This window comes from Bombus vancouverensis, chromosome 13, assembly GCF_051014615.1.
Source record: "Bombus vancouverensis nearcticus chromosome 13, iyBomVanc1_principal, whole genome shotgun sequence".
Lineage (NCBI taxonomy): Eukaryota > Metazoa > Arthropoda > Insecta > Hymenoptera > Apidae > Bombus > Bombus vancouverensis.
Window position 1 is genome coordinate 2,767,303 of NC_134923.1, and position 13,048 is coordinate 2,780,350.

General features: G+C 27.6%; 3 protein-coding genes across 11 annotated transcripts; 1 reads left to right on the top strand and 2 right to left on the bottom strand.

Moving 5' to 3' along the window:
• The first annotated feature begins 2 nt into the window (after nucleotides 1–2).
• On the top strand, nucleotides 3–10,409 carry LOC117162126 (uncharacterized). Of its 8 annotated transcripts, none has more exons than XM_076623920.1 (7): nucleotides 1,238–1,391; nucleotides 1,469–1,741; nucleotides 1,852–2,054; nucleotides 2,862–3,064; nucleotides 3,129–3,299; nucleotides 4,849–4,981; nucleotides 9,727–10,409. In XM_076623920.1, exons 1-6 carry the CDS (start codon nucleotides 1,388–1,390, stop codon nucleotides 4,874–4,876), a joined length of 882 nt encoding a protein of 293 aa, XP_076480035.1. In that variant the 5' UTR covers nucleotides 1,238–1,387; the 3' UTR covers nucleotides 4,877–4,981; nucleotides 9,727–10,409. The 8 variants fall into 8 exon arrangements, with proteins under 8 accessions (XP_076480031.1, XP_076480032.1, XP_076480030.1 ...); XM_076623921.1 differs by lacking the exon at nucleotides 9,727–10,409 and adding an exon at nucleotides 5,721–6,098 and having other exon boundaries at nucleotides 3,129–3,306; nucleotides 4,871–4,981; XM_076623918.1 differs by lacking the exon at nucleotides 9,727–10,409 and adding an exon at nucleotides 5,721–6,098.
• On the bottom strand, nucleotides 3,653–5,273 carry LOC117162129 (uncharacterized). Its single transcript, XM_033343991.2, has 3 exons — nucleotides 5,082–5,273; nucleotides 4,849–5,000; nucleotides 3,653–4,646 (listed from the first exon to the last, which is right to left on the bottom strand). The coding sequence occupies exons 1-3, from the start codon at nucleotides 5,271–5,273 to the stop codon at nucleotides 4,421–4,423; spliced, it is 570 nt and encodes a 189-aa protein (XP_033199882.1). The 3' UTR covers nucleotides 3,653–4,420.
• LOC117162128 (mitoferrin-1) lies at nucleotides 5,471–12,972 on the bottom strand. Of its 2 annotated transcripts, XM_076623922.1 has the most exons (6): nucleotides 12,672–12,972; nucleotides 11,670–11,854; nucleotides 9,737–10,025; nucleotides 9,325–9,549; nucleotides 9,040–9,247; nucleotides 5,471–8,118 (listed from the first exon to the last, which is right to left on the bottom strand). In XM_076623922.1, exons 2-6 carry the CDS (start codon nucleotides 11,784–11,786, stop codon nucleotides 7,926–7,928), a joined length of 1,032 nt encoding a protein of 343 aa, XP_076480037.1. In that variant the 5' UTR covers nucleotides 11,787–11,854; nucleotides 12,672–12,972; the 3' UTR covers nucleotides 5,471–7,925. The 2 variants fall into 2 exon arrangements, with proteins under 2 accessions (XP_076480037.1, XP_033199880.1); XM_033343989.2 differs by lacking the exon at nucleotides 12,672–12,972 and having other exon boundaries at nucleotides 11,670–12,478.
• Nucleotides 12,973–13,048: the final 76 nt, after the last annotated feature.

The window sequence follows — 13,048 nt, forward strand, 5'->3', positions numbered from 1 at the left end:
GCAAACACTGTCATATAAATCAGTCTCAACACTCAATACTGGAAGCATAGAGGAAACCGTCCGAAAATTGAGTTGTAAGAAACCAACATGGAAGATAGGAAGGGTTTCGATTCTGCACACGCGTGTCATGTTATTAATACCTCAGAAAGAAATTGAGACATTCTACTTATCTCTGTCTGTCTCGTAAGAACGCGAACTTTGTTATATTCCATGTTGATTTCTCACGACTAGCTACAACTCAATTTTTGGACGGTTTTCCCTAACAAGTGTCGAGACCCGTTTGTACAATCGTGATGTAGACTAATATAGAGGATAAATCGCTACTATATTTTTCATTTTAATTTATTCACAGTATTAATTTGCATCGTTAACCTTCAAAAGTTATATACATTGTTTACTTTTAATGTAACAATAACCATAAATGTACGAACTTAACATGATTTGGAAGATCAGGTAATTTTTATATTTAGAATTATAAATTACGAAATCGATCAAATAAAAATCTACTCGTACATAGTTAAAATACACAAAACTAGTTGAAATAAACAAATTTCTCCAAAGAATCAATTTCTCGAATTTTCAATTTTCATCGAATCAATTAAATCGTATTATTAAATCATATATAAATCATATTAAATCATTGTCATTGTTTTTAACAGTGTAGATATTGCAATTAATATAATATTATATTTGATAAAAAATGATAAATTTTATTAGTTTGAACAACAAGTTTTGTGTATCAATATTAAAATTTATACTTATGCTATTATTTTCTAGTTGTTCCTGATATAAGGGTAGTGTTATAACTATACAATCTAATGTATAACAGTTGTTGCACTTGAAAATACTTCCCCCTTTTAATTTCTAAAATGTGATTGTTCTATATTTGCATTGTATTTTGACAAATTCGTCTTAAAAATGGATTTCTTGAATGTAAAGTTTCTTAATTTTAACTTATTCAAAACTCTTGTTTTAAAATGTACCGATACGATCTTATCAAAAAGTATATAGAGCAAGATTTAAGATAAAAGTTTTTATTGATTAAGAATAAAATATTGTATGCATTATACTTTTACATTAAATTAAATTAAATATTATGTATATATATAAATTGCATAAATATAAACTGTATAGAATTTGTATTTTTTTTTAAATTTTATTATTATAAACAATATATATAGATTGTTATATAATATATATTATTGTCGAATATTCTAAATTTCATAATATTGCTAGTTGAGATAAATTATTCGTTCCTTTGTTTCCTTATTCTATTAATCATTTGTCATTCAGTCAAAAGTATCAACTTGCAAAGGTTAATTCTTTTATAAAATTAATCTCTTTATAAATTTCTCGTATATTACAATATATTTTAAATACAAAAGTCATGCGTAAGTTGGAATATTAACATGTTTATTACATTGCTACTGCATCTTTAAATAGATGAGAGAAAATGAAATTGTTACAGATCAAACAGCTCCAAAGTGTAATGTGAAACCGTGTTCGAACAACGATGTTCCACCTTCGTCAGTAGTTCGCGCTTGTCTTGGTCCATCTTTGGCACAGGTGTTTTTCAATTATACTCATCATGATACGATAAAGTTGTTGGATGTATTGACACCATCAAAAGCATCAAAAGCATGCTTTCCAATTCCATCTGACCATCATTTACCCAAAACCAAATTCATGCCGTCAACAGATTATCAAATCGTAAAAGCATTCGTGCACCAAAATATATTAGGTAACATTATAGTATATATATATATGGGTGAATATATATCAAAATATATTAGATAACATAGAAGTATTCAAAATGTTGTATATAATTGTAATCTTAAATAAAATAATTAGAAATTGGTGAAGCTCTCTTAGGACGTGTGAAAAAGGAAATTGAAGAAAATCTAAAGGACAAAATAGAGAGGCAATCGCGAGAGAAGTTTTATATGTATCAAGCGAAAAAAAGGCAAGAAGCTGAGCTGCACGTTCAACAGTTGCATGAAAAATACGAAAATTATATTGAAACTGTCCGACGTGAATTACAAAAACAACTTGAAGTAATGATTTTCATTACTTTTTATATTTCTTCCGTATAAATTTTATATACATATAAAGAAAGTATGAATATCATTTAATTATTATCCATTCAGACCATAACACGTGACTATTTATTTATTTGTTTGTATAACGAGAAAAGAAATAGAAGGATATATTACTGAAAAAAGATGACATCTATTTTATTAATACAATAAATATTAATGTATTTTTATTAATATTCTTTTATTAATATAGCTTTATTAATACAATTGCATAAAATACCATTGAAAGAATCTAATAAGCTGATAATGCTTTGTAATAATCAGATGTAGAAGCAATAATATTAATGATCTATTAATGACAATGATATATGCATTAAAGCAACAACGAAGGAATTGAAGAATTTCATATGAAAGAATCCAATACTAAATTACTTTTATATTTGTAATTGGAGTACAAGTAACTTCGCCAAATAGAAGATCCTATTCTAAACACGTTTAATATATATGCGATTGTGTAATCTTGAATTACCTCAAGTAATTTGATCAGGATGATCAGCTTGATGAAGATGTTGAGTACGAGAATTATCGAATATTTTCTTTATCTAGCCGTAATGGAATTGTTAACTATTATTGTATAAATTAACATTTTTATCAAAAAGCATTTTTTAGACAGCATTCGTATATTCTCGATCGTGAAAAATATGCTGTTGAAAATACGGTATTGAAAAAAGTTTAATGAGAAGTGAATATGTGTACATATAATGTAGTTTAAAAGTTATGCAAGTCTACGAAAAAGAAAAAAATAAAAACAAATTTACTTCTCAGGAAGAATGGTCTAAAGCAGCCGCAGAATGTGCTAAGAACATTCAAAAAGCAGTTGTACAAGAACGAATAAACGTGACTAACGAAGTGACGCGAAAAATGCGCGCGGAAATGACTCACGTTGTCCTATCGTTGTACAAAGAATTTGAAAAGCTGTTTTGCGCCAAAAGGGACAATATAATTGCCGATTTTAATCAGATAATGAGGTTCATAACTGCGCATCTCTGAACATTGCATTTGCATAAGTAATTTGAATTAAAATTCACACAGGGCGCAGCATGTAAAATTGAAAAAAGAAATGCTGGACTTTAAAGAGAAGATGAGCAGAGATTTACATATTCAGAGACATCAGTTTGAAATACAAAATGCCGCAGATTTAATTTATATCCTCTGTGTGGAACGATTACGAAGTAATAAAGAGAAACATATAATGCATGAATACTTTCAGGTAACGAAATTATTTGAATTTCGCTTGTTATATGAGAAAAAATATTTCATAGGAAACTATGCTTTAATACAGCAACAAATCAATGAATTTTATGAATTAATGGTCCGCTTAAAAGATATAATAACCATCATGAAAAAAGAAATTGTTGATTGTCATATGGAGAAGAAATTATTGGGCGAAGAGCTTTGTAAAGTTACTAAACATCTTCAGAAGTTTATTAATTTTGTGTTTCATGCTATACCGGGCCAAGCAGACTATCTATTACCGTTATGATTACAACATTTGATTAATTCAGATAAGGATGAAGAAAAAAAAGGAAGAAATGGGAAGATAGTAGAAAAACAGAAAAGATTATAAAGTTGTAATCGTTAAATATGATACATACAAAGAACGCTCTGCTATAAATCTTACAAGCTATTTTTTCGTAAATTGTTATAAATAGGTACATTTTTCTTGAAGCAATGGGATTTCTATAATTCCCTCTCCTCTCGGTTTTTTAGATGAGGCAATATAATAAATATCTTTTGTTTAATAGATCTTAACAAATTTAGCAAAATCTTTATTACTTTATATATCATCTTCTTTAAACAATAGAAAAATACAACTGTTTAGCTTAGAGGAAAGAATCGTAAAAAGTACGATTTACGAAAAAAACAGCGTCTGAGATGTACAAAATCTATTATAGAAGTATCGTCAAGCGTAAAATATTGTTGATTAAATATGTATTGTTTCCTTTAAAAATACAAAAAATGCAAACTTAAAGTATGGACTGTAATATTTAATATTTGATGAAATGAACATAAAAATATATAAAGAAAAGTAAATACCATAAAGAAATATTTAATACAGAAAAAATGTAAAATTTAGGATATTAATATTTTGTATATGGGAAATATTAACGTGATATCAACGAAAGGAAATTGTTTATTATTTATGAAAACTAGAAGTAGATAAAAAGGCAACAATTAATGAATCATAGTTAATCGTAGATCATAAAGGAAAACGTTCACTTACAAAAATTTTGCTGTTTTTAGAAAAGTACAATTGGTAAAAAATTTTCACAAAACACTTTGAAGTAAAAAGTTACCTGACTAAATTTTCGCCTAATAGGAAACTAATTCATTTTATCATCACATATAAATGTTATTCTTCTCGAAGAGCGATACCATTCTGGATCCCTGTGAAGGCTCGATATTTTTGAATGATAAAATTCACGAATCATAACATTTGTTTGTCCAACTTTACTTCGTGGAATATGTGGATAATCTGTTAAGCGCCATCCGTATATCCAACTTGTGCAATCCGGATAGTAATAGCGATTTTCAGGAATGTCTTTTACTCTAAAATAATCAATGAGGATGTTAGCCCAAAATATCAATTTTGCTAATATATATTTTCAATGTAAGAAATCGAAATTAGGAAGAATACCAATGCAATACTGAAACAAAGAAATGCAACATCAATATTTTTTATTTAAGCACGATTTTAGGCAGTCATCTTTTTTTTACTATATTTACAAAAAATTATTATTATGTGTAAAACCTTTCAGACATATAACTTTCAGCGTTAACAAAACTCGGGGCGTCTTCATACAGAACAGTTCTTACTTGCGGATCAATGGGTTTCGTTATGTTCATATTGATAGAACCATCAGGTTCGAGAGGTTTCCAATTTGGTAAGGGTTTTAAATGTATCTATAAAACAGAAAATCTCATCTAATTTTCACTGTACAACATATATGGGTAATTAATATTAAATATAACACAATTATATACAATATCCACGGGTGGTTGTTTTTCTGGTTCATGTTTCGACGGAAGTTTAATTTCCTCCGTTTTTCTCAAATGATCTAATAATTTATGTTGATTCTTCAAAAACCATCTAATACGTGTGTTTTTTTCTTTTTGTATCATTGCAGTGTGAAATGCTTGGCAACGAGCATCACAGATTCCTCCTCTGGTTGACATATTTTAATTTTGTTATGTGCTTAGTAGTTTAAACAAAAGAGTGATTAAAATTTGAATATACGCCCATTGATTTAAGAAAAAGTTACATTTATAAAGAATTTTCAACATAGCCTAACTCTGAAATAAGATTACATATCATCTCGATATTCTAATGTTTCTCTCATTAATGCAATAGGCAAGAAAAATATTTCCATGACTTGTCTTTATATCTTACAGAATTATTTTATTTACATCATTATTACATGTAATACGTTTTACTGCATGTCATTCAATTACCTTTTAGTGCGCTAACATTATTAACTTATGCAATAATATCAGTGGGAGCATTATTTTATATATAAAGTGATAAAAAAAATGAGTAAATTTAACAGATAAATAATGTTATATGTATATTACGAATATTAATTTTAAAAAAATGTACGAGTAACTTGCTCATTAATTTTTCAGGTAAATAGTCCATGAAAATCGATTGATCATCGTGATCGCCGCAAATATATGTAAAATTTAATTTTGAAGACAATAGTAAAAATTGAGCGGCTAATAGTAATTTTTACTCTTTACAACGTGAATATTTATTTAAACAATTAAAAAGAATATACAATTAATTTTGCGCGATAATTAAATTCGGGAGATTGAAGATTACTGTAAACACAAGATACAAATAAGATATACGTACAAATTCATTAAACACTGGATATCACATGAATACATACTAATAATAATAAATAATGTAAAATGCTTATTCATTCGGTACATTAGTATTTTATACATACAACGTGTATATGTATAATATGTTTACGTGAATAGATTAATGTACCTATTAAATTGTATTGTAAATTTTTTTCTTGTCAAAAATCATATCTTCGCACCATAAAAATAATTTAAATACCTTTTTCCTTCATTTGAAAAAAGATCCTATCATAAAAAATATATATATTTGCGTACATAAGAATCAGTGACATTTTATGACGTCAAATAATGATATATCGGTAACGATGAACAAGAATAAATAAATATGGCGTGAAGTATGAGTTTTCATATGATATTACTCCCTCTTAAAGTCAACATCAAATGACCCAGTAATCACAGCCATAGGAAGCAATATTATGTTATATTATAACGTTTAGATGCACTGTTGTTTATATTACAAACTGACTAAGGAGCAATTCTTAATTTGTACTTGTATAATCAAGGCGAATTGTACTTATCGCACGATAACGTTGCAGTTTTCTTTCTTCCTAACTTGTTTCTTTATACTGTACATACGCGTGTAATATTAACTTATCTACACTGTTCTACAAAATAATCTAAGTTCTTCTGTACCTTTACGCAACACTTATCTAACGTTTCATTCCATAATTGATAAGTTTTTATAAACTTACATTTTATCTAAACTTAGAACCTGCGTTATCATTTCATGTAAATATCGAATACTAAAATTTCGTATCTTTTCTTTCAAAGCATATATGGTTTCCAATTAAAAAATTTTAAGTCATATTTCAAATATACTCACTTGATTATGCTACACACATTTCTTGTTAATCACTTTTCCATGCATCCCACTGTTTTCTTGTAACTTAAATATATAGTACAATATTAAATATGCTATATAATCTAATTCACTATTCAAGTGGAGCATACTTCTCAAATTTAATGTATCTAAAAATGTTTGTACCAATCAATATAACTTTACTGTATTTAAGTGAAATATTTTCACAATTTTTTTCTATACAAAATACATGTATATTCTTTTGACTAAAAATTACGTATGATTCACTTTAATAGATCATTATTGTAACATTTCAAGTTTTTTTTACACATCACGTACTTTACGATCGCCAGAATTCATTCACACGAATAAGCTATAATGCAAATTACTTCATAACAAAAATATATAAATCATTTCATAAATAAATTGAATATAGTTTACACATAATTTATCGAAAAAATTGTTACATTTTATATTTATAAAATAAATTCAATTTTCTAATTTACATAATAAACTTTTCGCTACTCCATATGAACAGTAGGATAGATGATAGCATGTTTAATTATCTCTGCACACCAGACAATAGTCATCTATACTAGCATCAATATTTTATCATTCAAATAATATTGCTAATTAATAATTTCATTTCATTAGTTTTTTTTATAGTAATACAATGCTAGTTATTTAGTTCAATAGAACGTAATGTACAGTAAAAATTTCGATTTTATAGTATCAAGAAAAACGAAATATTCTTTTATACATAATTCATTGTTTTATATTTGCTATTAATTGATAATGTTTTAATTGCTTGGTAACGTGCAAATTCTTACTTGTTCTTTACTTTGACATATTAAAAAATGGAGTCATCATAATGTAGTTGATATATATTATTTAAAACAGTCATACACTAAGAAGTAACGTAAGAAATTTTCTGATACATTTATCTTATTCCGTTGGGCCTGCGTCCTGCACTTGGCTCAAAATGGATTTTTAATTGTACATGTACTCATTCGTTATGAATTATTATACATATGTAATAATACCGGAGCAACAGGTGAATTAACGAAATATTCTTGATAAACTCTCCAAATACGAAAAAACGGATACTTTATTCACCATCCAATAGTTTCTCAATGTGATGTCGATAAAAAATTAAAAAATACCTATCTTGTAGTCACATCAAGTAACACTGAAGCTGGAGCATTGTTGTTGAGGTATGCACTCATATCTTGAAAACGACTACACCTAGAAGTACCTTGCATCTGATTAATGCCACTTGCATAATCGTTGTCAACTTCCGGACTGCGATATCCATCGCCTTGTTTTTCATGTAGTACATATTTGAAAAATTCGTATCTAAATGATTCATAAAAAATTTCTTATGTTTGATATCCTTGATGCTATATACGGTGTCATATTTAAATGGAACATCTAAATTATTTTTGCTAATGTTAAAATTCAGGAAAAATAAGTCAGAGAGGTTTAAAATCTCCACAAGGTGACCTTAAAAATTACTTCAAGGTCATTAATATTTTCTTTGCTTAATGTTGTACTCAACATCAAGATGAGTTCAGTGATCGTGATATCATAATTTTGAAGAAGGAAAAGAAATTTATATTGGAACAATATAATAAACATAATAAATCAACTTATTTTATTTGTTTTTAATATTTATCATAATCCAATACCATATTTATATTTACTCCTTTGTTGTAACAATACATTATGCCCATAATAGTAATCTAACCTAATCAATTGAATTTTACTGATCTTGAAATATTGTAATCTGACAGAATTTAATATATAAAGTGTTTTTGAGAATGGGTTTATAACAGCTGAGAATTAAATATGCACAATGCATTATTCACCATTAGATTCATTTATATTTTTCAAGATTTTTTCAAAATCATATCAAAGTTATAACAATGTAGGTCATTTAATTAGCTTTACCAACTGCATCATCACATTATAAAAAACAACTGTTAACATACACAAAAAATATCAATAACTTAGAATACCCTTTAATTGACATTGGTGAGATTTTTATTATTACCACAAGATGCATGGCTTGAAACGATTTAAACTTTTCTTAGTCATTTTTTCTTACCATTAATGGTAGAGTAAATAATTTAGATGTTCAATTCAAGTCAGACACTTAATCTTTTATAGTTATGACTACTGTATTAATTTGAATAATCTATTTCAAATAATATTGTAGAAATAATATATATAATCATTATTATATTTCATAACGTTATATTTACAACGTATACTTACGTTGACCAACAAATAGTGGTTGCTGGCATTTGATAAAGGACACGAGCATTCAAACCACGGAAATAACCACGTAAACCTCCATATCTATAAATTGTTTTAATAGCGTCTGTCATGCCTTGAACCTGGACTCCACTCTGTGTATTTAGAAGTGTTTTACAAACATCTAAAGGTGTTGTGACTGCAGCAGCAACAGCTCCTGCTAATGCACCTGTAATTTATATAATTCATTTTTAAAGTTTTAAATGTAATGAAATAAAATACTTCCTTTTAAAAATATATATTTACCTGATACCATATGTGCAATTGGATTATATGTGTGGTCAGGATTCGTGAAAACTTGTGCAATTTCATACGTCATGAAGTGAATCATTTGAAAAGGCACATTCATAGCTAACTGTGTTGTATAACTTCTATAAAATGCATATATACCTTCTTTTCGGTATATATTTGTTATACATGTTATAACATTTCGATAAGGAGAGTTATACATTTGTAATCGCTGTTTAACCACTGGAATAAGATAATTTTATTTTTCATTGAATAAAATTCTAGAAGTTATGAATCATATTTAGCTTGTTGTGTTTCTCCCCCCGCCCAAACAAATTTTATATGCTTTAAAATATATATACAATGCATAACAGCTAAAGTATATAATAAATAAATAATTTATATATTTGCTAATTGTAGGATGCTTTACCTTCTGCTGGATTCATTATACCATCGTGAAGAAGTGTTGCCAAACAACCAGCAGTTCCATATGCAGCTAAATTTAAATTAGGATTTGTTCTTGAACTCAAGAGTTTGTTTTTAATAAATTCATAACACGAAAAATATAATGCATGTGCAGGACCAGCTCCTACAACCATTACACTCATACCACGAATTGGTCTCAGAAAACCTTCTTGTTGTACCATTCTAATCAGAACTGTTCCTACTCCACCTCCTCCACCTCTTACTGAACTTGGTGTTAATGCTTGCATTCTTGTCTAAATATAAATAAGATAAAAAAATTATAAATAAGATGAAATAAGGTAAACATCCATGTAAATAAATTCATTTATTTGCTTAATAATACAAGTAAATATTACTTGTCATAACTAATTTAAAATATTGATTTTATACGAATATATATAAAAATATTCAGACTATAATAACACACAAAAGATTGAAACTATTTAACCTCTATTACATTTTTAATATTCTAGAATGATTACTTGATGATAGAAAAAGATATGAAAGTATTATGATAGCTTTAAAACCATGTCTTGTAATTATTTATAGATATGATTATTTTTTACTGATCTTTTTAATCATTATATCTTTGTTATTAAAAATGTAAGATGATAATAAATGAAAATAACAGATAATAATGCACATATTTATTATTTTCTAAATAATATATGGAACATATAGAATAGCTCATTAAACTTTAAGGAGAGATACATTGTTTATATGAAATAAATTTTTGTACTACTTTATATCTACATCTCTTTGCAAGTATATTTTCTAACAATTAGATGTGAAAGTAATTACTAATATAGATTGTAGGTTGAAAAGAAATCCAAAAATAGAACCTACTGTAACAGAACTAAGAAATGTGTTATGTAATGAATATTTGAATCTCATGTTCTATTTAATCATTTCATGTTGTCAAACAATAAATCTTTTGCAGTATCAAAAAAATACAAACAGAATGGTTTGGATATTGTCTATATACATTTGATCATTTAACATTTAATAAATTATGCGTGTTTATATATATATATTCCAATATAACATAATATATAAATCAAATACTGAAATTGTCTTTATATTTAAAGAAAAATTACTTTATAAAATGTTATTTTTTTATTGATTATAAACTAAATATTAAAACACAAGTTTCTGAATATAATAAAAGAGTTCAATTATATATTGTAATAATAAAGAGGGATCATGAAAAAATAATACTTGTACATTTAAGAATTAAAAATAATTAAGTAGAGAGTAGAGAGTTTATTTTTTATTACACAAAATCTGTTTTATTCATCATTATCAGTTAACATATATAATTTCATCATTATTTAATTATGTAAATGGCTAAATATATAGTATCAGCAATGTTTTGTGACATAATAAATCGTATACTTGCTGTTTTAATAAGTATTGAAAATAGTAAACAATTATTACAGAACATTAATGCTAAATCATTTGATGATTAATTCAGTCGTTTGTAAATTCTAAGAATTGGTACCTGGAAATAATTATGAAATTATATTGCTTAAACTGATTGCACAATAACTTTATAGCTGTGATATAAAACACGAAATTATACGGTGAAATGTTAATATCTCATGAAGATTAATTGTATTTATCTTGAAAATTTAAGTACTTCACTATTTACTTAAGATTACGACAATCGCATAACGTAAAACTTGATTTCTAGATTTCGACGAAGGAAATGGTAAAATCCAGAAAACTGTCTTCGAAAATCACATTTATTACTATTCAAAGACTGTGCGACTTGCATTGTCATGATATTAAATGTCATTGAGCTTTATTAGAATACGGCGGAAATGGAATTCCGTGAGATGATAGTTAAGGTTATGTAAAGTACTGAAGAAAAAATGTGCGAGAAATAAAGCTATTACCTTAACACTGTCGAGTGGATACATCACACAATGTTCCATAATTCCGGCGATTGCACCTGCTGTCATGTGTATAGCTACAGAAGATGTAGGCAAGGTCTCATAAACTTCCGCATTCATATTTTTTGAAGACGTTCCACAAAATTTTAGTTGACGCCTTTTAAAATGCCGCAAATTCTATATGCACTCTGTGAAAGCAGACAACACGTTTTTGGCAATAGCTAATGCCGAGTTTACCGTTTATGTAGTAGCATTTGCCTTGGAATCGCCGAAACGTTCATTTGGTAGGATATGAGAATAACGTTCGTTCTTTAAAAATGATGAGACGTAATCGTACTCGTTGATCGTGTCTTAATGGAACCGTATTGGAATTGAAAAGGCTACTACCCCGACAGGCAAATTTACAATGTATAGTCCCCTCCAGGTATTCGTGCCGCAAATAAATTATTCTACTTGCTTACACTACTTTCATGAAATACAGGGGCACATGGCGTTTATGTCTGGTTGTTTATTCGAATCGTTACGGAACTCGATACATACTGGCATTCTTCGCGATACGGTTATATGAAGTCGTCATACATTTGTTCGGTGAGGTTAGGTGTTCGTGCACGTGTCGCGCATGCGTCGTATTCAACCACGTGGTTGGTGCGTGTAGTATGCTACGCAGTAGCAGCTTAATAAGTAGTCTGATACTGTTACAAGCATGCTATTCATGCTTGTACATATATATATATATATATTGTTTCTTACATATTCGGTAAAAGTTATCTCGGATGTTTAGCATTTTACCTAATGCACTTGATTACAAATTTTAAGGTTTCTCTACTCTATTCTATTCCTTTTAAAATATCACTAACATGTATTAGAAATCAATATAAATGTTTATTTCAAAGAAAATATTCATTGTTTGGTGATGTTCATTTTGAAAATATTACTACTTAATACTTATACGTTTTATATTATATTAATGCATATTTAAAACAACAATTATGTTTTATAACTTACATTTTTTATATCAATTACACTTATATTTTGTTAAAGAATCAACATTTGTCTTCGTTTAATGTTATAAAATCCAATATAAGAGCCAATGTCACAAAGTAAAGGTAAATGATCAATGTCATTGAAAAATTTAGTATTTGCTTTGAATTTCGTGCTTTATAACAACATTCTACAGGCAGTTCTATAACACTCTAGACAATGCACGTGTTGTAAAAACACGTACAAGATTGTGTTACGCACCGTATGACAAACTATTCACATATTCTATTTATAGAAAATATCGTGATTACGAACTATCGCGTGCAATACTTTACACGCTGCAGTACTTTCCAAGATGATTCAATCGAGTCAATTATATTAACTTGTTTTTTTTTTGTATA

Excerpts from the sequence above, each read along its gene's own strand:
- LOC117162126 (XM_033343987.2), top strand. Across the intron at positions 2,055-2,861 it reads AATTACAAAAACAACTTGAA|GAAGAATGGTCTAAAGCAGC; the intron begins GTAATGATTTTC and ends TTTACTTCTCAG. Across the intron at positions 3,065-3,128 it reads GATTTTAATCAGATAATGAG|GGCGCAGCATGTAAAATTGA; the intron begins GTTCATAACTGC and ends AAATTCACACAG.
- LOC117162129 (XM_033343991.2), bottom strand. The coding sequence starts at position 5,273 with ATGTCAACCAGAGGAGGAATCTGTGATGCTCGTTGCCAAGCATTTCAC. Across the intron at positions 5,001-5,081 it reads AACAACCACCCGTGGATATT|ATACATTTAAAACCCTTACC; the intron begins GTATATAATTGT and ends TCTGTTTTATAG. Across the intron at positions 4,647-4,848 it reads GAAAGTTATATGTCTGAAAG|AGTAAAAGACATTCCTGAAA; the intron begins GTTTTACACATA and ends TGATTATTTTAG.
- LOC117162128 (XM_076623922.1), bottom strand. The coding sequence starts at position 11,786 with ATGAATGCGGAAGTTTATGAGACCTTGCCTACATCTTCTGTAGCTATA. Across the intron at positions 10,026-11,669 it reads ATCCACTCGACAGTGTTAAG|ACAAGAATGCAAGCATTAAC; the intron begins GTAATAGCTTTA and ends ATTTATATTTAG. Across the intron at positions 9,248-9,324 it reads AATTGCACATATGGTATCAG|GTGCATTAGCAGGAGCTGTT; the intron begins GTAAATATATAT and ends TATAAATTACAG.